At 46.0% G+C, this 26,014-nt stretch overlaps 1 protein-coding gene across 1 annotated transcript in view; it reads right to left on the bottom strand.

Moving 5' to 3' along the window:
- Positions 1-26,014, bottom strand: part of COL17A1 (collagen type XVII alpha 1 chain) — a 66,684-nt gene that overhangs the window by 21,684 nt on the left and 18,986 nt on the right. Inside the window, exons 4-26 of the mRNA XM_066601042.1 lie at positions 25,623-25,706; positions 24,009-24,152; positions 23,848-23,895; positions 23,658-23,693; positions 22,612-22,659; positions 21,507-21,650; positions 21,263-21,421; positions 21,106-21,177; positions 20,580-20,675; positions 20,400-20,477; positions 19,930-20,079; positions 19,412-19,477; positions 19,281-19,319; positions 18,460-18,639; positions 18,066-18,260; positions 16,921-16,959; positions 16,209-16,235; positions 13,632-13,658; positions 12,904-12,966; positions 12,625-12,729; positions 2,502-2,564; positions 2,136-2,171; positions 1,724-1,777 (exon numbers count right to left, since the gene is read on the bottom strand). Of these exons, the coding sequence (XP_066457139.1) occupies positions 1,724-1,777; positions 2,136-2,171; positions 2,502-2,564; positions 12,625-12,729; positions 12,904-12,966; positions 13,632-13,658; positions 16,209-16,235; positions 16,921-16,959; positions 18,066-18,260; positions 18,460-18,639; positions 19,281-19,319; positions 19,412-19,477; positions 19,930-20,079; positions 20,400-20,477; positions 20,580-20,675; positions 21,106-21,177; positions 21,263-21,421; positions 21,507-21,650; positions 22,612-22,659; positions 23,658-23,693; positions 23,848-23,895; positions 24,009-24,152; positions 25,623-25,706 (1,953 nt within the window). The remainder of the gene's footprint in view (positions 1-1,723; positions 1,778-2,135; positions 2,172-2,501; positions 2,565-12,624; positions 12,730-12,903; positions 12,967-13,631; positions 13,659-16,208; positions 16,236-16,920; positions 16,960-18,065; positions 18,261-18,459; positions 18,640-19,280; positions 19,320-19,411; positions 19,478-19,929; positions 20,080-20,399; positions 20,478-20,579; positions 20,676-21,105; positions 21,178-21,262; positions 21,422-21,506; positions 21,651-22,611; positions 22,660-23,657; positions 23,694-23,847; positions 23,896-24,008; positions 24,153-25,622; positions 25,707-26,014) is intronic.

The following is a 26,014-nucleotide window of genomic DNA, read 5'->3' as shown; positions in this document are numbered from 1 at the left end:
GTGGAAAAAACCCTATTATTAGACATGCAGAAAACTTGCAAATTATAAATGTCCCTTATAGCTGTATATATAGACCCATATATACAAAAAACATCTTCATTTATTACTACTAGTTATAATCTGGAAGCTTTTTTAAAAGATATGAGTGGCTATCAGACAGTAAATATAGCAGCTGGCATCCATTTGCGTCAACTTCATTCAAGATATTCATGCACATATTAAAGGGACGGTCCAGTTGCAAACTTCTGTTAGTCTGCCAGCAGAGAAGGCCATCAATAATATATCACCAGGTGTCTGCCACCCCCGCTGATTATTCGGTGTTTTTATGCAATGAGCTGATTTCTGCAGGAAGCAGAAAGGTCTGTTCTCATTGCAATGGCCAGACTTGGTATTGCAGGCCAAGTTCCCATTCACTTCAATGCAAACTGGGCCTGCAATACCAAGCATGGCCACTATAGTGAGAATGGAGCTGTCTGTTTCCTGCAGAAATCAGCTCAGTGCACAAGCACACCGGCCCAGAGAACAGCGGATTGGCAGGGGTTCCTGGCAACGGACCACCTTCAATCTACTATTGATGACCCATTCTGCTCACGGGCCATCAAGAGTTTACAACTGGACCACCCCATTAAAGGCATTTTGGCATTAAAACAAAACCCCATCCCTCAACTAGGCCATGCCTAAAATAACAAACGAGGGTATGCTCCTGTGACCCTGGGATGCAACTGACAGCTGGCGCTGGCATTGGTGGTGGCTTTTGGGTAGACAAGCTAGGCAGAAGCATGTGATCTCTGCAGCCAATCAGAAGCAGCAAAATCACATCCCCCCGCAGGGAGCTGTGGGGGAGAGCGGAGCGGAACGGAGGGGAGATCTCTCCCTCCCTCTCTCCCCCCCGCTCCCTCCTGCTGACAGCCGCTACTCACCATTCCCCCGCGCCGGCACCCGAACATTTCATCTCGAGCGGGCAGGTACTCGGTAAAGGCAATGCTCGCCTGAGCATTTGCCTTTACCGAGTATACTCGCTCATCTCTAGTCTGTTCCCATTGCAGTGGCCAGACTTGGTATTGCAGGCCAAGTTCCCATTCACTTCAATGCAAGCTGGGCCTGCAATACCAAGCATGGCCACTATAGTGAGAATGGAGCTGTCTGTTTCCTGCAGAAATCAGCTCAGTGCACAAGCACACCGGCCCAGCGAACAGCAGATTGGTAGGGGTTCTTGGCAACGGACCACCTTCAATCTACTATTGATGACCTATTCTGCTCACAGGCCATCAAGGGTTTACAACTGGACAACCCCTTTAAAGGCATTTTGTCATTAAAACAAAACCCCATTCCTCAACTAGGCCATGCCTAAAATAACAAACGAGGGTATGCTTCTGTGACCCTGGGATGCAACTAACAGCTGGCGCTGGCATTGGTGGTGACTTTTGGGTAGACAAGCTAGGCAGAAGCATGTGATCTCTGCGGCCAATCAGAAGCAGCAAAATCACATCCCCCAGGATCGTTGACAGTGATGCTGCGGCCTCTGATTGACCGCAGCAGTTACATGCTTCGGCCTGGCTTGTCTACCTGGAAGTCACCGCCAATGCCAGTGTCGGCTGTCAGCATTATCCCAGGACCCAGGAGGTATTGTTTTAATGAAAAAAACTCTTTAAGCATAAAAACCGACGGCAAGATTCAGTATATAAATTGATTTTTCTGATAAACTACTTGAATATGATCCTACCTTTAGGCCCTGGTACACCGACCTCTCCTCTAAATCCTTGCAGACCAGGGGTTCCTGATAGAAAATTTAAACAAATGTGTAAATGCCATGTAAATTAAGACACTTTCCAATAGTTGACAAATTTATTTGTATGGTGCCTACAGTTACCACTAGAGGGAGCTTATAAGCTTACTGCATACTCTTTATACATTGAATTCTATGATAACACAGTATGCAGGAGGCTCTTCAGCTCCCCCTAGTGGTGACTGCAGACAAACAAAATTTATGACTTAACTGTATGTCTATGCAGGGGATTTGTAGTTTTAAATAAGAGAAATCTAACTCCTAAGCAAGCAACTCAAATTATACATAATGTTAAAAGGAAATTAGTGTTAACTATATACAATATATGCATAAATATGTAGCTACATACCTGGAAGACCCTGGGGACCTGGAAGACCCATTGCACCTGGAGATGACAAGGTAATATTAGTCAAACTAACTGATTCTATAGTGAAACATACTAATTTGATATGTAAGAACTATTGCTACCTAAGGATTCCTATGACTGAGGGTGGCTTCAGGCAAGCGTGTTTTTGCGCGTACAGGGGTGCGCACATATGTACGCACAAACACACACTCATGTGAAGCCACCCTATCTGCCATACCTTGGCAAATGTGTGAGAGCATAGTAGATAGGAGAATGATCTGGTCAGCGACTCTCTGCCATTATGAATTACTATGATAGCAAACCTGGACTGGTTGGATAAACCATCTACATATACCATATATTTCTTACCTTTAAGTCCCATTACTCCTGGAACGCCTATAAGTCCTGGCAAACCTGGGTCACCTGTCAAGCCTGTTGAGCAAATAGACAAATGATGAGGAGTTTAAAATATTTGAAAGGTTCACAAAATTCATAGAAAATACAGATGTAGCAAGCTGCAATTGTCAGTAGAGATGAGCGAGCGTACTCGCTAAGGGCAAATACTTGAGGGAGTAGCGTCTTTGCGAGTACCAGTCCGCTCATCTCAAAAGATTCGGGTGCCGGCGGGGGGCGGGGAGTTGCGGGAGTGAGCAGGGGGGAGAGAGAGAGATCTTCCTCCCGTTCCTCCCCGCCCTCCCCCGCTGATCTCCGCCCCCCCCGCCGGCACCCGAATCTTTTTAGATGAGCGGACAGGTACTCGTAAAAGGCAATACTTGCTCGAGTATTTGCCCTTAGCGAGTACGCTCGCTCATCTCTAATTGTCAACTGTTTCTTGCATGTGCCATGCCAATGGGTGAAGGAGTAAATTGTTGGCTTTTTCCCAGGGAGCATGATCTATATGTTGCAGGTATATGACATGAGCAAGCTCAGATTGACCCACAGTGGGCAGGTGAACCCCACAGTCCACCCGCCGCACCAGTGGAATATAGCACAGTACACTCGCTACACCCAAGGCATCCAGCCTATGCCCATATAATAAACTGGGTTAAACTGTTTGTAGCTAAAAATGCTGTCTATATGCGAAATCGTGAGATTACTAACAATCAATTGAAATTAAAACTGTGCCACTTTATGTCAAAACCGCATGTATGCGCAGAATTAAGCCAAGTTGGGTGAAAAGAGGTCTGCCAGTTTCCACCCGAAGAGTTTTCCGTACATAGATCTAGCAAGTTTAACTTGAGTGGGGTAACTTTCTGTGATAAGTTAATTTATCTTAAGTAGAGATGAGCGAACGCGTTCGTCCGAGCTTGATATTCGTGCGAATATTAGGGTGTTCGGGATGTTCGTTATTCGTGACGAACACCATGCGGTGTTCTGGTTACTTTCACTTCCTTCCCTGAGACGTTAGCGCGCTTTTCTGGCCAATTGAAAGACAGGGAAGGCATTACAACTTCCCCCTGCAACGTTTAAGCCCTATACCACCCCCCTGCTGTGAGTGGCTGGCGAGATCAGGTGTTCGCCTAATATAAAAGTCGGCCCCTCCCGCGGCTCGCCTCAGATGCCTGGTGAGTTAGATGAGGGACAGTGCTGTTTATACCGGAGCTGCTGTAGGGAAAGAATTGGTAGTTAGTGTAGGCTTCAAGACCCCCCAAAGGTCCTTATTAGGGCCACTGATAGCTGTGTGTTGGCTGCTGTTAGCAGTGGGATTTTTTTTTTCTCAAAATCGCCTCTGCAGACCGTTGCACCTGGCATTAGGGACAGAAGTGCTGCATAGGCAGGGAGAGTGTTAGGAGTGAGTGTAGCCTTCAAGAACCTCAACGGTCCTTTCTAGGGCCATATTTATCCGTGTGCAGTACTGTCCAGGCTGCTGTTGGCTGTGCTGCATTTTTTTTGGGCTTCTCAAAATCGCCTCTGCAGAGCATTCCACCCTCCATTGATACTGCAGGGAAAGAATTGTATAGGCAGGGCCACAACACAGTTATTATTCATAGAATATACACAGTGCTGCCTGTTGGTGGGAAAAAACTGAAAACAAATCTATTTGTCCAGCCTCTGTCCGTCCTTACGGGCGGTGGACACGTGTGAGCTGCGTGAAAAACATTGCTAAATCATACGCAGCCAGCTACGCTTTACTGCTGGGTTCGCCATTTGCTTTCCTTAATTGGGAAAAAAAATACCTGCTCTCCAAGAGTTATAATAACTCTGCTACCCTCACGTTCTGTGACACATAAGCAGGGACACAGCACAGTTATTAAACTTCTCAGGTTCATTGAATATACGCAGTGCTGCCTGTTGGTGGGAAAAAACTGAAAAGAAATCTATTTGTCCAGCCTGTGTCCGTCCTTACGCCTGTGGAGACGTGTGAGCTGCGTGAAAAACATTGCTAAATCATACGCAGCCAGCTACGCTTTACTGCTGGGTTCACCATTTGCTTTCCTTAATTGGGAAAAAAAAATACCTGCTCTGCCACAGTTAATAACTCTGCTACCCTCACGTTCTGTGACACATAAGCAGGGACACAGCACAGTTATTAAACTTCTCAGGTTCATTGAATATACGCAGTGCTGCCTGTTGGTGGGAAAAAACTGAAAACAAATCTATTTGTCCAGCCTGTGTCCGTCCTTACGCCTGTGGAGACGTGTGAGCTGCGTGAAAAACATTGCTAAATCATACGCAGCCAGCTACGCTTTACTGCTGGCTTCGCCATTTGCTTTCCTTAATTGGGAAAAAAAAATACCTGCTCTCCAAGAGTTATAATAACTCTGCTACCCTCACGTTCTGTGACACATAAGCAGGGACACAGCACAGTTATTAAACTTCTCAGGTTCATTGAATATACGCAGTGCTGCCTGTTGGTGGGAAAAAACTGAAAACAAATCTATTTGTCCAGCCTGTGTCCGTCCTTACGCCTGTGGAGACGTGTGAGCTGCGTGAAAAACATTGCTAAATCATACGCAGCCAGCTACGCTTTACTGCTGGGTTCGCCATTTGCTTTCCTTAATTGGGAAAAAAAATACCTGCTCTCCAAGAGTTATAATAACTCTGCTACCCTCACGTTCTGTGACACATAAGCAGGGACACAGCACAGTTATTAAACTTCTCAGGTTCATTGAATATACGCAGTGCTGCCTGTTGGTGGGAAAAAACTGAAAACAAATCTATTTGTCCAGCCTGTGTCCGTCCTTACGCCTGTGGAGACGTGTGAGCTGCGTGAAAAACATTGCTAAATCATACGCAGCCAGCTACGCTTTACTGCTGGCTTCGCCATTTGCTTTCCTTAATTGGGAAAAAAAATACCTGCTCTGCCACAGTTAATAACTCTGCTACCCTCACGTTCTGTGACACATAAGCAGGGACACAGCACAGTTATTAAACTTCTCAGGTTCATTGAATATACGCAGTGCTGCCTGTTGGTGGGAAAAAACTGAAAACAAATCTATTTGTCCAGCCTGTGTCCGTCCTTACGCCTGTGGAGACGTGTGAGCTGCGTGAAAAACATTGCTAAATCATACGCACCCAGCTACGCTTTACTGCTGGCTTCGCCATTTGCTTTCCTTAATTGGGAAAAAAAAATACCTGCTCTGCCACAGTTAATAACTCTGCTACCCTCACGTTCTGTGACACATAAGCAGGGACACAGCACAGTTATTAAACTTAGATAATTCATTCACTAGAGGCAGTGGGGCCTTTCGTTTTCCAAAAAGGGCAAAAATTATATTTGGCCTGCAGTCTTGCGCCAATTTATTTCCTGCCTGGGAAATCTAATCACTGGTAATACAGCATGCTGAGGGGTAGGGGTAAGCCTAGAGGACGTGGACGTGGACGTGGCCGAGGACGCGGAGGGCCAAGTGAGGGTGTGGGCACAGGCCAAGCTCCTGATCCAGGTGTGTCGCAGCTGTCTGCTGCGCGATTAGGAGAGAGGCACGTTTCTGGCGTCCCCACATTCATCGCCCAATTAATGGGTCCACGCGGGAGACGGTTATTAGAAAATGAGCAGTGTGAGCAGGTCCTGTCCTGGATGGCAGAAAGTGCTTCGAGCAACCTATCGTCTACCCGCAGTTCTGCGCCGTCCACTGCTGCCAATCCGAATCCTCTGTCTGCTGCTCCTCCTTCCTCCCAGCCTCCTCACTCCACTACAATGACACCTGCTCAGGAGCGGGAACACTCCCAGGAACTGTTCTCGGGCCCCTGCTTAGATTGGGCAGCAGCGGTTCCTCTCCCACCAGAGGAGTTTATCGTCACTGATGCCCAACCATTCGAAAGTTCCCGGGGTCCGGGGGAAGAGGCTGGGGACTTCCGCCAACTGTCTCAACAACTTTCTGTGGGTGAGGAGGACGATGACGATCAGACACAGTTGTCTTGCAGTGAGGTAGTAGTAAGGGCAGTAAGTCCCAGGGAGCAGCGCACAGAGGATTCGGAGGAAGAGCAGCAGGACGATGAGGTGACTGACCCCACCTGGTGTGCAACGCTTACTCAGGAGGACAGGTCTTCAGAGGGGGAGTCAAGGGCATCAGCAGGGCAGGTTGCAAGAGGCAGTGCAGTGGCCAGGGGTAGAGGCAGGGCCAGACCGAATAATCCACCAAGTGTTTCCCAAAGCGCCCCCTCGCGCCATGCCACCCTGCGGAGGCCGAGGTGCTCTAAGGTCTGGCAGTTTTTCACAGAGACGCCTGACGACCGACGAACAGTGGTGTGCAACCTTTGTCGCGCAAAGCTCAGCCGGGGAGCCAACACCAACAGCCTCACCACCACCACCATGCGCAGACATATGATGGCCAAGCACCCCGCAAGGTGGGACAAAGGCCGTTCACCGCCTCCGGTTTGCACCCCTGCCTCTCCCCCTGTGCCCCAACCTGCCACTGAGATGCAACCCCCCTCTCAGGACACAGGCACTACCGCCTCATGGCCTGCACCCACACCCTCATCTCCGCTGTCCTCGGCCCCATCCAGCAGTGTAGTTCAGCGCACCGTTCAGCCGTCGCTTGCGCAAGTGTTCGAGCGCAAGCGCAAGTACGCCGCCACGCACCCGCACGCTCAAACGTTAACCGTCCGCATCGCAAAATTCATCAGCCTTGAGATGCTGCCGTATAGGGTTGTGGAAACGGAGTCCTTCAAAAGTATCATGGAGGCGGCGGCCCCGCGCTACTCAGTTCCCAGTCGCCACTACTTTTCCCGATGTGCCGTCCCAGCCCTGCACGACCACGTCTCCCGCAACATTGTGCGCGCCCTCACCAACGCGGTTACTGCCACGGTCCACTTAACTACGGACACGTGGACAAGCACAGGCGGGCAGGGCCACTACATCTCCCTGACGGCACATTGGGTGAATTTAGTGGAGGCTGGGACAGAGTCAGAGCCTGGGACCGCTCACGTCCTACCCACCCCCAGAATTGCGGGCCCCAGCTCGGTGGTGGTATCTGCGGAGGTGTATGCTTCCTCCACTAAAGCACCCTCCTCCTCCTCCTCCTCCTCTGTCTCACAATCAAGATGTGTTAGCAGCAGCATGTCGCCAGCAGTCGGTGTCGCGCGGTGTGGCAGCACAGCGGTGGGCAAGCGTCAGCAGGCCGTGCTGAAACTACTCAGCTTAGGCGATAAGAGGCACACGGCCCACGAACTGCTGCAGGGTCTGACACAGCAGACCGACCGCTGGCTTGCGCCGCTGAGCCTCCAACCGGGCATGGTCGTGTGTGACAACGGCCGTAACCTGGTGGCGGCTCTGCAGCTCGGCAGCCTCACGCACGTGCCATGCCTGGCCCACGTCTTTAATTTGGTGGTTCAGCGGTTTCTGAAAAGCTACCCACGCTTGTCAGACCTGCTCGTAAAGGCGCGCCGGCTCTGCGCACATTTCCGCAAGTCCCACACGGACGCTGCCACCCTGCGCACCCTGCAACATCACTTTAAGCTGCCAGTGCACCGACTGCTGTGCGACGTGCCCACACGGTGGAACTCTACGCTCCACATGTTGGCCAGGCTCTATGAACAGCGTAGAGCTATAGTCGAATACCAACTCCAACATGGGCGGCGCAGTGGGAGTCAGCCTCCTCAATTCCTTTCAGAAGAGTGGGCCTGGTTGGCAGACATCTGCCATGTCCTTGGTAATTTTGAGGAGTCTACCCAGGTGGTGAGCGGCGATGCTACAATCATTAGCGTCACCATTCCTCTGCTATGCATCTTGAGAAATTCCCTGCAAACCATAAAGGCAGCTGCTTTGCGCTCGGAAACGGGGGCGGGGGAAGACAGTATGCCGCTGGATAGTCAGGGCACCCTCCTGTCTATTTCTCAGCGCGTACAGGAGGAGGAGGAGGAGCATGAGGAGGATGAGGAGGAGGGGGAAGAGACAGCTTGGCCCGCTGCTGACGGTACACCGGCTGATTGCCTGTCATCCTTTCAGCGTGTATGGCCTGAGGAGGAGGAGGAGGAGGAGGAGGATCCTGAAAGTGATCTTCCTAGTGAAGACAGCCATGTGTTGCGTACAGGTACCCTGGCACACATGGCTGACTTCATGTTAGGATGCCTTTCTCGTGACCCTCGCGTTGCACGCATTCTGGCCACTACGGATTACTGGGTGTACACACTGCTCGATCCACGGTATAAGGAGAACCTGCCCACTCTGATTCCCGAAGAGGAAAGGGGTTCGAGAGTGTTGCTATACCACAGGACCCTTGCGGACAAGCTGATGGTAAAATTCCCAGCCGACAGCGCTAGTGGCAGAAGGCGCAGTTCCGAGGGCCATGTTGCAGGGGATGTGCGTAGATCGAGCAGCATGTACATCCCAGGCAGTGCAACAGTCTTTAAGGGCCTGGCCAGCTTTATGGCTCCCCACCAAGACTGTGTCACCGCTCCCCAGTCACGGCTGAGTCGGCGGGAGCACTGCAAAAGGATGGTGAGGGAGTACGTAGCGGATCGCACGACCATCCTTGGTGACGCCTCTGCCCCCTACAACTACTGGGTGTCGAAGCTGGACACGTGGCCTGAACTAGCCCTGTATGCCCTTGAGGTGCTTGCTTGTCCTGCGGCTAGCGTGTTGTCGGAGAGGGTGTTTAGTGCGGCTGGGGGAATCATCACAGATAAGCGTAGCCGCTTGTCAACCGACAGTGCCGACAGGCTAACACTCATCAAGATGAACAAAGGCTGGATTTCCCCAGACTTCTGTTCTCCACCAGCGGACAGCAGCGATACGTAAGCAATACGTAGGCTGCACCCGCGGATGGAAGCTACGTTCTCTCTCACCATCCAAAACGGGGACATTTCTGCTTCATCAATCTGTGTCTAATATTCCTCCTCCTCCTCCTCCTGCTCCACCTCCTGAAACCTCACGTAATCACGCTGAACGGGCAATTTTTCTTAGGGCCACAAGGCTCACTCAAATAATTTTTCAGAACAATTTTTATAAGTTTCAATGCGCTTAAAAGCATTGGAACTTTAACTTGAACCAATTTTTCGTTACACTGGGCTGCCTCCAGGCCTAGTTACCACTTAAGCCACATTAACCAAAGCGATTAATGGGTTTCACCTGCCCTCTTGGCTGGCCATGGCCAATTTTTGGGATGTACATTAGTACTGTTGATACAGCAATTTTTGTGGGCCCTCGCCTACAGTGTAATCAAATCAATTTTTAGCCCACCTGCATTACAGCTGACGTTACCTCAGCTGTGTTGGGCAATGCAATGGGATATTTCTATGTACCGCCGGTGGCTTCCTGGCACCCACCCAGGCAGTGGGTCCACAGGGAGTTAAACCTACATGTGTCCACTTGTAAAGAATCCCAGTCTGACTGGGGCATGCAGTGTGGGCCGAAGCCCACCTGTATTACGCACGACATTACTACCTCAGCTGTGTTGGGCAATGCAATGGGATATTTTTGTGTACCGCCGGTGGGTTCCAGGGAGCCACCCATGCTGTAGGTGCACACTGAGTTTTTAATACATCTGTACACTTCTAAAGAACCCGTCTGACTGGGGCATGCAGTGTGGGCCGAAGCCCACCTGTATTACGCACGACATTACTACCTCAGCTGTGTTGGGCAATGCAATGGGATATTTCTATGTACCGCCGGTGGCTTCCTGGCACCCACCCAGGCAGTGGGTCCACAGGGAGTTAAACCTACATGTGTCCACTTGTAAAGAATCCCAGTCTGACTGGGGCATGCAGTGTGGGCCGAAGCCCACCTGTATTACGCACGACATTACTACCTCAGCTGTGTTGGGCAATGCAATGGGATATTTTTGTGTACCGCCGGTGGGTTCCAGGGAGCCACCCATGCTGTAGGTGCACACTGAGTTTTTAATACATCTGTACACTTCTAAAGAACCCGTCTGACTGGGGCATGCAGTGTGGGCCGAAGCCCACCTGTATTACGCACGACATTACTACCTCAGCTGTGTTGGGCAATGCAATGGGATATTTCTATGTACCGCCGGTGGCTTCCTGGCACCCACCCAGGCAGTGGGTCCACAGGGAGTTAAACCTACATGTGTCCACTTGTAAAGAATCCCAGTCTGACTGGGGCATGCAGTGTGGGCCGAAGCCCACCTGTATTACGCACGACATTACTACCTCAGCTGTGTTGGGCAATGCAATGGGATATTTTTGTGTACCGCCGGTGGGTTCCAGGGAGCCACCCATGCTGTAGGTGCACACTGAGTTTTTAATACACCTGTACACTTCTAAAGAACCCGTCTGACTGGGGCATGCAGTGTGGGCCGAAGCCCACCTGTATTACGCACGACATTACTACCTCAGCTGTGTTGGGCAATGCAATGGGATATTTCTATGTACCGCCGGTGGCTTCCTGGCACCCACCCAGGCAGTGGGTCCACAGGGAGTTAAACCTACATGTGTCCACTTGTAAAGAACCCCAGTCTGACTGGGGCATGCAGTGTGGGCCGAAGCCCACCTGCATTAAGCACGACATTACTACCTCAGCTGTGTTGGGCAATGCAATGGGATATTTCTGTGTACCGCCGGTGGGTTCCAGGGAGCCACCCATGCTGTGGGTCGACAGGGACTTCACAATAGGGAGTTGTACCTGCCTGTGTCTATGAATTAAAAAGCCCGGTCTGACTGGGGCATGCAGACACCTTGACAGAATGAATAGTGTGTGGCACATAGGTTCCCCATTGCTATGCCCACGTGTGCAGCTCCTGATGGCGGTGGCACAGGATTCTATTTCTCATTGCTTCTGTACAGCATTGTGGGCTATCGCTCCGCCACTTTTAAAGAGGGTCGCTGCCTAGCCGTGCCAACCTCTGCAGTGTATGCCTGCGGTCCCTCGTCATGGCAGACGCAATTCTAAATAGACATGAGCGTGGTGTGGCATGAGGGCAGCTGAAGGCTGCGCAGGGACACTTTGGTGTGCGCTGTGGGGGGGAGGGGGTGCGGTTGGGCAGCATGTAACTCAGGAGAAGTGGCAGTGGAGTGTCATGCAGGCAGTGATTGTGCTTTGTTGGAGGTAGTGTGGTGCTTAGCAAAGGTATGCCATGCTAATGAGCGCTTTTCAGAAGTAAAAGTTGTTGGGAGGGGGGGGGGCCCACTCTTGCCGCTATTGTGGCTTAATAGTGGGACCTGTGAACTTAGGATGCAGCCCAACATGTAGCCCCTCGCCTGCCCTATCCGTCACTGTGTCATTCCCATCACTTTCCTGAATTGCCCAGATTTTCACACATGAAAACCTTAGCGAGCATCGGCGAAATACAAAAATGTTCTGGTCGCCCATTGACTTCAATGGGGTTCGTTGTTCGAAACGAACCCTCGAGCATCACGGGAAGTTCGTTACGAATAACGAACACCCGAACATTTTGGTGTTCGCTCATCTCTAATCTTAAGCCATTGAACGGCTATTGCTCTCTTAAAGGCTTAAACACATGGGCCGCATAAAGGGACGAAACAAAATCACTGATTTCAATTGTGTGTGTTTGCCCTAACACAACAAAAGCCATTGTAAAGCTATTTGATAGGGCAAATAAATAGTGGTATAGAAAGTTACCTTAACGTGTTAAGAGTCAAATTAAACTTTGCTACATCTCTGCTTCTGTATAGAGGCAGGGTACACAAATGCAGCCACTGTTTGGTTGATGTGTATGTAGTATATGATGGCTGGGAACAGGGAGCAGGTAATATTTGCTATCTGGAGTCTGTTCACCATGTGTCCGTGCCCTCAAGTAAATCCCCAACACCTCAAAACAGCTTGGTCAGAACAGCCTAAATGACAGGCAAATCATTAAAGTGACCACCCTGCTACTCTCATTCCAATAATGCGCCCCTCTCAAAGTCCATTGTAGAGGAGTCTAGTGGTCAACGATCTCTCAACAAGAGGTCCACTACACAAAATTAGCCTCTGAAAGCCCTTTTACATGGTAGCTGGAGAAGCACTTTTACTGCTTTTGGTGGCAAGACCCAGTGTCTTATCTGAACACAAATTTAATGATATACATATCTGCCTGAGAAATAACTGCAGGATGGGGTTTGCAGAGTGTATATGCACATAATAATATACCTCTGTCACCCTTTTCTCCAATTCCAGGAGGACCAGGTTCACCACGAGGTCCAGCCGAGCCATCTCTTCCTCTTTGTCCAGGTGGACCTTCTATACCAGAATCACCTATAAAAATAATGCTTATGGTTGATTCATTTCATAAACCTATAGTGTATCCATACAATAACCCCCCATCCATACTCGGCATACTGTAATTATTACCTTTTGACAATTTTATCTTATATTTCACTATTTTCTTATTCTAGGGTCTTATTTCACCAGTAAGTCCATATTTCTCACCTGGGGTGCCTTTTTGTCCTTTGTGTCCATCTGCTCCTGGATGACCGATAAGACCTGGAGTTCCTAAGAAAAACAAAACGCGTAATTGGACAGATGAGGAGAAGCAGAAAAACTGGCAAGAAACTAAGAATCACTTGAAATGTTGTGTTTAAGGAGCAGCCAGGTTCCTCAACCTGCAGTTCATGAGCCAACATTTTGTCTCACCTGAATAAAATTAAATCTTCCTCATGTTTACACTAGTAGTGACAGCCTCTCGTAGGGCACGTGCACACTCAGCCGTGCTCAGCATGCCTGAGTATTAAGGTCCTCTTGGTCTGCTAAAGGTGCTTGCAAATTTTGTTTCTGACTTCCTGATTTACTGATATTCGGCTATTCCCTAACTTTGCTTCTCTCTCCACTCCTGACCTCGGCTTGTTAATCTGACTACACTTCTGTCTTTTTCCTGCCCTGATCTCTAGCCTGAATTCCATACTGAACCTGTTGTCTGTGACTCAACCTCTGGCTGACCTTTATTGGTATCAGCACTGGGACCAGCTCCTGAATAATGGTCTGGGGACTCTGCAGCGAAGGCAACATCCCAACTGGTGGGGTTAAAGGGTGAAGCCCAGGGTTCCTCAGGTGTCGCTGCAGGAATTGGCCCAAAGTCAGTGGCTCAGTAGATCCACGTCTGCTGCTCGTAACAAATAATTACATATTTCTATACTGTTTTACAAGCATTTATTCCTTACCTTGGGGACCCTGGTATCCTCTGTCACCTATTTAAGGAGAATAAAAATGAATATATTAATGGCAATAAAGCTGGAAAGAAACCATACGGTATATCTACTCCATCATTATCCAAGGCAAATATCTTTATAAAACATTTGGAAATACCTCAATTTCAAAAAAGTTGAGACGTTGTGTAAAATGTAAAGAAATGTAAAGAAAAAAGAATGCAATGATATGGAAATCTCATCTAAGCAATATTTTATGTACAGTAGAACATACAAAACATATCAGAAGGGGAAAGTGAGACATTTTTCCATTTCATTAAAAAAAACTCATTTAGAAATTGATGGCAGCAAAATATCTAAAAAAAAAGTTGGTTCAGGGCCGTGTCTACCATTGTGTAGCATCCTCGCTAAACATGTCTGGAAAGTGAGGAGACTAGACATGAGCGAGCACGCTCGTTTAAGGCTGCTACTCTATCGAGTAACAGTCTTATCGAGTAACTGTGTACTTGCCCGAGCAGTATGCTGAGGGGCCAGAGGAGAGCAGCTGGAGGGGATGGGGGTGGAGAGAGAGACCTCACTCACTCTTCCCCCTGCTCCCTCTCGCTCCCCCCCCCCCCCCGCCGCCCCTCCACATGCTGCTCGGGCGAGTACACATTTACTTGATAACACTGCTACTCAATCGAGTAGCAGCCTTAAACGAGCGTGCTCGCTCATCTCTAGAGGAGACCAATTACTGGGGTTTATTAGAAAGGAATGTTGTCCCATTCTTGTCTAACGTAGGATTCTATCTACTTCACAGTTCTGGGTCGTCATTGCCGGATTTTGCGTTCCATTATGCAAATCTTTTGATGATGGGATACTCAAAGTCTTCGCAATATTACGATGAGGAACATTTTTCTGAAATTGTTCCACAATTTTTAGATATAGTTTTTCACAGTTTAGTACAGATAGTCCCCGACTTGCGAACATTCGACTTATGAATTTCGCTAGATACGAACTATCTGTCCTGCACAGTATGATGTAATGCCATGGCCTGTGCAGGGACCGGGCAGGCCTCTATCAAGCCTGATAAGATCGCTGGACACTGCGGTTGCTGAAAGGCCCTAGGGCTGTCTATGCCTATCAAGCCGTGCGCTTGATGGGCACTCTGCATAGGCAGCCCTGGGGCCTTTCAGGAGGTCCCCGACTGCCTAGCAACCACACAGCGTCCCGCGATCTCATCATGGGACGCTGTACGGGCCCCCTGAACGTCGGGTGCAGGCTGTTTCTTACAGCGGGGACCCGACGTCAGCAGTTCAGACGAGCCGCGCCGCTCGTCAGAACTGTTAACACTCTAAATACCGCTGTCAGAGCGGTATTTAAAGTGTTAACAGTTCTGACAAGCAGCGTGGCTTGTCGGAACTGCTGCCGCTGGGTGCCCGCTGTAAGAACAGCCGGCACCCGACGTTGTATGGAGCGGGATCCACCCGCGATCCCGCTCCATATAACCATTTGTTCCGACTTGCGAACAAATCGACTTGCGAACGGGCTCCCGGAACGGAACCTGTTCGCAAGTAGGGGACTAACTGTAAACCTCTGACCATCCTTGCTTCTGAGAGACTCTGCCTCTCTAACATGTTCTTTATATACACAGTCATTTGACTTAGTAGAAACCTGACCCTTTAACTGTTTTCCATTAGTGCCACCTACTTTTTCAGCCTTTTGTTAACCCCGTCCCAACTTTTGTGAGATGTGTTGCTGCCATCATTTTCTCAATGACTAACTTTTTTTTAAATTAAATGGAAAAATGTATTACTTTCCCCCTTCTGATATGTGCTGTATGTTGTGAATAAAATATGGTTATATGAGATTCCCAAATTATTGCATTCTTTTTTTCTTTACATATATTTACATTTCACACAGCGTCCCAACTTTTTTGGAATTGGAGTTGTATAAAGAAGCGACAAAATAAAAACAAATTGGGTCCTCCAGGCATTAAAGGGGTTTTACCATCAAAGATATATAATGACTGATCTCTGGGGCTCAAACTGCTGGGTGCTTCAGCTATCCAAATGGCACCACAGCACCACGGATGCTCTATATGAATTGAGAGACACTACATATGCTCGACAACCACCCCATTCACTTCTATGGGACAGGCAGAGATCAATGGGCTCAACAATCTTCCTAGGTTCCCAAGACGTTAATAGAGAGCTGGTCCCGTATGTGCACCATCTTTGCATCCACATGGGGCATTAGAGGGCACCATTCTTCGGATCATTGGGGGCCTCAGCAGTTGGGCCCTCAGAGATCAGACATTTACCCCCAACCTGTACTAAATGATAAATGTATTTGGTGGTAAAACCACTTTAAAGGTAATGGGTCTCTTATGAACCACCATAGTTGTTATGCAGAGGGTTTGGGAAGATACATTGCGATCTCCACGCTTTAATGAATGCAGACCAAGAAGCTGTGGGCTCTGGCCATTGGCCCTTAAGCACTGCTCTATGGCTAGATGGTCATCCACTCCTGATATCATGCTATTCCCAATATAATTCATTACAGCACTCAGCAATATGCAATAACTACAAGAAGAAATAATGGATTTCCAACCTTTTTCTCCCTGTATTCCATGGTCACCTGTAAGCGAACACAACAGAAGACTTAGAGGTAAGCAGGAGTATTACATGGCTACAAAGATTATAACATCTCATTAACCTAAAGGGGATTTCTAGTCTTCTATAATTGAAAATGAATGCATATTCATGCTTTGTATTTTAATTCTCCACCAGTTCAATAGCTCTCCTAGCTGTCAGTGAATTGATCCCCCTCCCCTTCTTTACAATGGAGTTTTCGTAATCAACTATCAATGTAGGTAATCCTATGTAAGTTCTTGTCCTTTGTGTTTGCTACAATGCCTCAATGTCAGTAAATGTATCATTATGAAGTTACGTTAAATCCAATCTAAGTATAACATTTGTGAAAGTTGTCAACCACCGGATATAAAGAAGAATGTTTCCATTCACTGACAACAAATATAAAAATATATATATATTAGAATATAGCAAAACTTGTAATTGTATAAACATTAAATGTTCTTTACATAAAACTACTGCCCTTAATGATTCTTCCAGGGCCTCCAAATTCTCTATATGATTATATTGTCTCACTTGTAGCGTTGGATCATTGAAGGCTATATACATGGTCATGTGATGCAATTACGCCACCTAGTGGTTTTAGTGTAAACACACGTGACGCCCTACTTGTGCCATAGGATTTTGAGAATTGAGTTCGTTTATTTGCACATTTAATTAGAAGATTTTACCTTTTGGTCCGGGTTCACCTTTCAGACCGCCGAATGCTCCTGTTATAAAATACAAGTCCAAAATCAATAAGAAATCATATCGATACATTAGAAATGTCAGGCTCATTTGCTAAAAAAATCCCTTGGTGAATCTTTTAGTGATTTCCTTAAAGAGACTGTAACCATCTTTTCGCACCTCTATTGGAGGGCAGCATAAAGTAGGGACAGCCACACTAATCACAGTGATATGTCTGCTGTGTGGATCTGTGCAATAGTTTAGGAGAAACTTGCCTTTTATCAGTAGCAGCAAATACATAGAGGACTACTTAAAGTAGTCCTGTAGATTCATGACCTGCAGCTGTCTACACCCGCCTGTCCTCTTGACAGCTCTCTGCTTATTACTGGATTGCTTCTGATACAGATTGCTTCATTTATCTGATTTTCACCACTGGCTTTAAAGTCTCTTGTATGCTGCTATGCATTTTGTTGCAGCTGTTCAGAGGTTCCCACCTTGCTTTCAGGCCAGACCAGGGTTTAGCAGTATTCCTACCTCTCCTGGAGCTGAGGGGTGTGGTGGTTGCAAGAGTAATGTCAGTCCTCACCTGGTGCTGAATAGCCCTGCTCCTATTTAAGCAGTGCTAGTATTGACCCCTGTGCTCGTCAATGCTTCAGTTGCCGCTGGACAGCTACTGAGGAACACATCCTGGCTGAAACTCCTCCGTGCAAGCTAAGTCCCTACTTCTGCTTTGTTTGGTTTTCTGTTTCCCTTTCTTTTGTTCTAGGGCTCCCTGATAGGGACTTATCAGAGCGATCGGCCCGCCGAGTAGGCAGGGCCCCCTTCTGGGTTAGGGGTTTATAGGGAGAGGATTTCCCATAGTTTTACGTTTCCTTTGCACAGTTGTGCCTTTTTCGTTTGTTTTTGATATTTCCTGTCCGGTTGGACGCAACACATTTACTCAGTTATATTACATTCTGAGTAATGTCTATGGATTTTAGCATGTATTAATGGTTTTCTCATGTCAGTTAGGGTGGTTGGACATCTGCGTCAGAGCTTCAGTCACAGATCCGGCTCAAAATACCAGAAGAAAAGCCGGGCAGCTAAACAGAAAGCAGTCGGTCCCCATTAAAGTCAATGTGTGGCTCTACCTGTTGACCTAACACATTACCTCTTTCAGATGACATCCGGTCCCTGATGTATTGCCATAAGTCCTCCCTTGTGTAACCGCCTACAGAATCTAACGAGCTGGCCAAGTTATGGTTTGAATTGGCGCGTATTTCGGGTCCCGCTTCCAAGCGACTCATGTGGGACGACTGGCCTTGCAGGTTGTCCACACGTTCCCTCAAATTCTTCACGTCTTGCCCTTTATTACAAAATACAATTCATTTTCATAGGTCCGTATTACACAATACATTTCCCTGGGTATAATGGTTATTTACTATCACCAGTAGATGTCTATGGACAGGACTGGGATAGGCAGTAGACAAAGCAAGGTTCCTGTCCTTAGCACAGCTCCAATTGGGGATGAGGGAATATTTTTGAAAACCAGAGCTCAGACTTACACAAAGAGAGGAGTCCAAAAAGCAATCCCAAAAGGAAGAGTAGACCCAGGAGCAGTCCAAGTGCCCACATCCACCATTTACAGCAAGAAGCACATGGGCCACAAATGGCTGCGGTTCCACTGTCACTTCTGTCCGCATATTGATCAGCTCCGGCCTTCAAGCCATCAACTCGATTTATTTCTGTAGAGAACATTAAATTATAATTTACATTATAGAGCAATATCTCTTCATGTAGAAGAAAGATGCCATTAACAACCAATATGGCCACCATTACAGCTCTGAAGGGGTATGTTTTTTGTATAGGCACTGAGTTGAATGTGGCCATAGCACAAAGAGTACCCATAGAAGTCTATGGAGCCATACTGTACCCTTGATTTCATACACATTTCATAAAAATCATGCCAAGTATATCATATACTGTACTTGGAGAAAACCTCAGTAACACTGTAGCATACGGTGTAGCTATGGCTACATAGTAGGGAGCCGTACGGACTTCATGCACATCCAGAGGCGTAACTTGGAGCTCCTGGGCCCCAATGCAAAACCTGAAAACGGGCCCCCAACTATATAATACTTTATTCATAGTATTGGGCTCCCTATATGGAGAAGAGAGGCCCTATGGGCCCCCCAAGGCTCCTGGGCCCGGGTGCAACCGCATCCCCTGCACCCTCTATAGTTACGCCCCTGTGCACATCCATACAGACTCCTCATCAGTCTAATAGAATTTGACAATATTAGGCTCTGCTCATGGTAACATTTGAAGGGGAATGATAATAGTTTTCATTTCAACCTGGCTTTTTACCATTTTTGACTTTCCTTACCTGCATATGTGGCTTTATCTCTTGTTGCGTTTAACCCACCTGAGACAGGAAGAAGGAATACAGAACAATATTATAGTGTGTATTACGTGTGACGTGCCAACTAAGATGGTCACCATGATGGTCTTTCTTACCGTTGGCTTCTGCCTTGTATGAGGTTTTCCCATTGATTAGTGCTTGTTTTTCTTCAGTGTATGAACCTATGGGAGCAAGAATTAACTGACTTCATGGAATGCACAAGCAATTATGGCAATGTAGTTAGTGCGAATGTTTGGCTACATGCAGTTGCATTATTGTTGACAGCCCACCACTGTTTACTGTGTTGTCGGCAATGCATGATTTTTGGTGTCATTGGGTGTTTGTTGGGTGATTCGCTGCAACTTTAGGTAGATGATGAGGTGAATAAATGTTTAAAAGGACATGTATCTCCAATCACCTGCCTGTGCAAAAGACTCTTAAGGCCTAAACATTTCTAAGATACCCATCTGAGGTCACCCAGAATAATAGACGGTTCTCCTGTCCCTCCATAACTGCAAGTAAGACTACGATCCCAAAAGTCAAATACAAAGTTTCCTACTAAATGCTATTAATGCTGCAATCTGCGTTTCCAGACGAATGAACCATATGGGACAGATAGAACGCAGATACGTACTTGAGTTGCCAACAGCGAAGACCTTGCCGCTGTCCTTAGACATTATCAGCATGTCTCCTTCCTTCTTGGCTGGGGCCTTTTCTTTCTCGAGGAGAAGGAACTTGTAGTCTTTGCTGAGGATCTCATCAGCTTGGGTTTTAGTGGTGGTAACTGAAAAATTGAAGACATTTACAGGCAGAAATTTAGAATACTTTTTAATTAATTTATACATTCACAATATTGCAATGACAGATCAATATGGAAGTCATCAAATGTCTACCCCCATGACCATAACTTTATATTGCATATCTCCAGTTCTGAGAATTTTGAGAACCATTAACGTCCACAAACGTGACTGATATTAGTAGCTGTATCTACCATACATCATAGAATCATAGAATAGTAGAGTTGGAAGTGACCTCCAGGGTCCATATGCTTCACTTATATTAGTTGGTGACTTTACATTTAGGCCCTCCTTTATAGGTGCTCACCATTTGTTGAGGTGCCCCCAATGCTCACTATTCCGGAGCTCTGGGTGTTCTGTGTGACGTTTTTCTGTACACCATACCCTGAAAGACATGAAAAGATTATATTCAAAATCTGATCATACTTTATGCTCAGTCATTCATTGTATAGTTAATAAGGTAGTTCATTATGCTCCATGCACTGACCTGAAGAGCTGGTGGCTGTTGCCAAGCTATTGCCAACAGGGACTGATGCTGTAACGTGGGATGGTAATGGGGCCAAATTGTTCTGCATACCATATACTGTAAAGCAAGCAAAGACATGTGGTTAGAGTCCACTCATTTTTGATAAAAATACCATTAAAAAAGTAAACAGTATCTTCATGCTTCAACATCCAGCGATCAACTGAACAGCAAGTGTGCAATTTCCCTACAGCTCCACCACAGGAAAAATTAAGTATTACAAGTTGCACCATCAAAATCTATGGGCAGCACTATTTCGTCCTATAAATCCCGTCAAAATGGTAAACTGCAGGCTGGAAATCGAAAATGGAAAACAGAGCGGGAAAATGAGACTACCTAACGCTGATGTGAGCGAGCCCTTTACTCAAAAAGCCTTAATAGGGTATTTGAAAATAGGTTTTCTAAACCAAGCAACCCCTTTATATAATATCTATAAAACACAAATGAGTGGAAAAAAGTCAAGAAATATATGAAATTATATTGTATTTACCTGCAGAGGGGGAATTCAGTCCTGAATGCAGCGAATGAGAGCTGGGGGCCAAATTGTTGGGGACTCCAAATACTAAAAAGGAAGAAAAATCAAGTGAGATAAACATAAAATAAAGCAAATGAGATAAATGTATAGAATGTTATCTGACGGTGATTACCTGATCCAGTGGAATGGGCATTCATCATAGATGACCCATAAGCCATGTTGGCCATGTTGTTCTGATAGCCAGCCATGGAGGACCCTACAGGAAGTGTGGAGGTCCACATGAAGGATGGGAGCGCGGATTCTATTATGGCTGTGTCATAAGCTCCTGAAACTGTATCAAAGAGGCAGTGATGATGTCATTATTAGTATATAGGTGATACGATGGTATAAAGAGATATTCTCTGGCAGACTCTCACCTGACTGGGAGCTCTCTGTTACTATCTTTGTTTCCACTGTTGCTTTTTTGGGAATGGGAAGGGTATTAGTTGGGGATCTGGTGGGGCTCACGCTGGTGGAGCGGCCGCTTTTCACGAGTTTCTTTACATCATCAAGTTCTGTCCCTGAAGGGAGATAACATCAGCATATATATATGTTTAATCAGCATTATTAGATTATGCTGTTTCATTAATTGAAAATTACACAAAAGTTCTATTACTTGGCCATTAAGGACTCATAAATAACATACAGCCTCTGAGTACTACCCCGTTTCCCTGAAAATAAGAGATAGCATGATTTTCCAGAATTTTTGAGGATGCAAAATGATTTTTCAGGCTTTTTGAGGATGCTTAAAATATAAGCCCTACTCCAAAATTAAGCCCTGCTAACAGTTAATTAAAAAAGTCAATTTAAATAGTGTCCAGGCAGCTATACATGTAAAAAAGTTAAACCTTTTTGAACAAAAATTAATATAAGACACTGTCTTGTTTTCGGGGAAACACAGTATGTGTGTTTGTAAACGTCTATGGGCCCATACTGTATCTCCATATGGATAAAGACATTCTCTACTGGACAGCATATAGCAGAGCTACTGTCCCCTATAGTCATTGCTTCTCTGCCTCTGTAAAGCATATGTACTCATTTTTGGTAGTAGCACAGTGTTCCCCAGATATGTGGCTGCATTCCCATCAATTTGGGGGGGCTTTGAATGCATTGAAGACCTTATGGAGTGCAAATTAGTGAATCCGATTTTTATTCCCATTGACTTTAATGGGAGTCGGAATTAACCATCTTGATTCACAATATTTTTGCTTAATTGGCCTGATTTTGACATGAACCGCTCATCACTACTAGTTAGGAGTTCCTTCATCTGGGCCAAAAATTCATTTTACTGCCCTGACCATGTATTTAAATACCCTCGCACTTGTTGAACCCCTCCATCAGTGGCATCTTGGGCATATGCCCTGCAAGCAGCCCTGGCTACATCTCTGGTGTACATATATTTTGAGTTTTCTATTGGTGAACAGCAAAGTAAGCATATTGTGACAGATCTGACATAACTGAACAGATCGAAGTGGGACTTACATCGTGTGGAGGGTGATGCACTTTGGAGGCGAGTTCGGATTTCAGTCTCTGTAAAATAAGAAGCAATAGAACTTGGTAATGAAAACAATTGCAGGATGGCCTGAGAAGGTGCTTAATTATTAAAGTATTATCCCAAAATGTAAAGCGTCTCATCTGTGGAGGTCTGACCACTGGGACCTCCATAGACCAATAAAACGGGTCATGTGTTCCCTAGTATGAATGGACATGCTTGACTGCCACTCTGTTCAATTAAGGGGACATGAGACCTCATTTTCATGATCAGCAGAGGTCCCAGCTACTATCAGATACTTATCCCTTATCCTGTGGCGAGGGAATAAGTTTCAACCCCTTAATGACCAGGGTGTTTTGGTCCAAAAGGACCAGACACTTTATAGGGATTTTACCCATGGGGTGGTTTTACTGCCATATTTTTTTTCCTTCACCTATCAAAATTATTTTTCTTCATCCATAGAAGCCCCGATTACAGGGAAAAACATCCTCCTGTAGTGAGTAGTCACTAATAGAGCTGTTCTGGGTCTGCTAGGACCTTGCAGCTCTTCCTTGGCAGGCGGCACATGATGATCATCGGGTCGAATAGGGGAAGTAACACTTGCGCTTTCTCTCTTCACTACATGGCGCTCAGTGAGCGCTGTGTAGCCTGTAAAGGAGAAGGTAGAAGCAGTTCTGCCTTCTGCTTCGGGTCCTTGCCTGTGAATAACAGTCGAGGGCCCGACCTGCTCCTGCTACATTGTAGGAGCTTTAATCTTGTGCCGTATTTTTACTATCGACAAGGATTAAACCCAGAACCAACCCTTTAACGTGGTGTACTTGATGGCTGGAGATGAAGGTTACAGAGACCATGTGCCCATGGGCTCCTGGGATGCAAATTTGGTGCTGAATATATTTCTGTACAGTCAATGGCAAAATAGTCATATTTTCCATTTGATGAGGTCCTGAAAAGGATTTCTGTTACCCACTTCCTTTTTTTTTCATATGCCATAACCCTTAAAACAGAGTGTAGATGTCAATATCTGACATGTTCTCACCTCTACTCGTAGTGCGACCTCTAGTAGCAGAGGATGCTGCAAAAAAAGGACAAAATAGTTATTAATTAAAAATACTACATACAGATAATGATCTTTTTTAATTTATAAGTAAAATATGTATATATCCGCTACCCAAGACAAACCCATTAACTGCATATAAATCTGTTTTGTGGAGCATTCCGGTACATACCCATTTCTTTTCTGGTTAATTCTGGTGATGAGTTCCCACTAGAACTTCCTAAAATGCAGGACATGGGTATGTCACTTACATGTATTACAGAGGAGACGTGAATTAAGTACTTCTATATGACAGTGCAGGATCATAAGGTGCCACTAGTGGGCAGTACCTACCTTCATATCCCACCTGGCGGGAGCTGGATTGGTAAGTCTTCCTATCAAAGGTCGAGTTTGGTGAAAATGATAGGGTAGAATTAGAGGACTGTGTGTATCGTGACCCAGAAGTGCCGAGATTTACTCTTGAGCTGCCACCTGTGGCTGAAGATTGATAGATGTGGTTAATAGGAGAAATTCCCTCATCCAGACGTTAAAACAATATTCATGAGGTTGCCTGAATTTTTTAGCCGGCAGTTTTCCTGAAGTTTTAATTCATCGAGTAGATATTATGAGTATCAGCAATTTTATGTTACTTTGGAATAATCCCCAAATATACTCTATGCAATGTCTTCTGGTGGTAGATTTGGGGTCAATAAGAACTGAAGATGTTGGATTCCATTTTACATTGAAAAAGATGCAAAATCAGCCAAAAAGTTGTGATGTAATACAGTTTCCCTGAAAATAAGACATACCCTGAAAATAAGACATATCATGATTTTCCAGAATTTTTGAGGATGCAAAATGATTTTTCAGGCTTTTTGAGGATGCTTGAAATATAAGCCCTACTCCAAAATTAAGCCCTGCTAACAGTTAATTTAAAAAGTCAATTTAAATAGTATCCAGGCAGCTATACATGTAAAAAAATTAAACCTTTTTGAACAAAAATTAATATAAGACGCTGTCTTATTTTCGGGGAAACACGGTAGCATCTTGGGCTATTCAAAGTGTAATATATCTTAGTAGTTATGGAGCTCCATTTAAATGATACAGTGCTCCAAATCGATTGCAAAGCATTAAAGGGGTGGTCTCATGAAGGCACGTTCAGTAGATGTTTTTTATTAGAACATCATAGAGCGGAATTCCCCACACAAGTCTAATGTCAAGTGGGCGGTCTCTTCAGTACCCAACTGACCATTAATACTGGGCAGTGGGGACAGCTCATTTGGCAGTTGACTAGTCTTGGGCCATTGTGGCTGAGGGGCATCTAGAACGAAAATAAAAATAGTAGTGGAGTCAGCCAAGAAATTAATGTGAAAGTATGTAGCCCATTCCACTTGTCAGAGGACTGGAGAGGTCATCCTTAGCCGCCTGCAGTACATGTTGTCAGATGTGTGCAAGTTTTCTATGGAGCAGGCCCGCTCCACATGTGGTAGGTGTCAGCTGGAGATGCCACTGTGATTTCTGACAATGGCAACTCCATCTGTCAACTGTAGGTGGTCATTTGTTCTTAATGCCAGCCTGGGGCCTGGTGAAGGCCCCCAGGGCTGTCACGGCTGTTTGCCTATTAAGCTGTGCCTGTGGCAGTGTTTAATAGAATGCCTGCTCAAATACAATATATTGCAATACTGAAGTACTGCAATATATTGTATGAGTGACCAAACAGGAATCAACAGGATATTACAGTAGCAGCAAAGTGGATGAAAGGGAGATGCAGGATGCACCTTGATGGAAAGCCTGATGGCTCCAAATTCTGGCTCCTTTAAATATCTGTATTGTTTTAGTCCAATTGTCTTAAGATTTTTAATGCATGAAAATACACCATTATTCATTTGCTTCTCAGGTTATATTTGGAGCATGAATCTCCTGCATCATGTATGATGACATGAAAAAGACATTAAATACATTACTTACAGCTGCCTTGTGCCAGGCTCTTCTTTTCCACACCGCCCCCACCTGCCTGGTGGGAAAGTTTTGAACCACTAGAGTTTGCTCCCTCTGTTTAAGAAGTAATATACAGATCATAACCAATAGAACATATATAATAATAATCATCATTAATAATATTTCTAAGAGCATTTGTCATTATTGTTTTAGGTATCCTGGGCATCTTATATTCTCTTGCAAGTATTTACTTGAACTAGGTTTTAGTTTGGCGGGTCTACTGAATAGAACTTGGTCTTTGATGGCTTGACCAATCATGTTCACTATTGCTCAGCAGACAAGCCAATCAGCTGTCAAGGTGTAGAAGAAGCGGCTGATGGATGTACATGTATATGCAATCAATACAAAATAACTTGTGTAGA

The sequence above is a fragment of the Eleutherodactylus coqui genome, chromosome 4 (assembly GCF_035609145.1).
Source record: "Eleutherodactylus coqui strain aEleCoq1 chromosome 4, aEleCoq1.hap1, whole genome shotgun sequence".
NCBI classification, from domain to species: Eukaryota; Metazoa; Chordata; class Amphibia; order Anura; family Eleutherodactylidae; genus Eleutherodactylus; species Eleutherodactylus coqui.
Note: the sequence above shows the minus strand (reverse complement) of the source record. Positions and strands in the feature narration are given on the sequence as shown.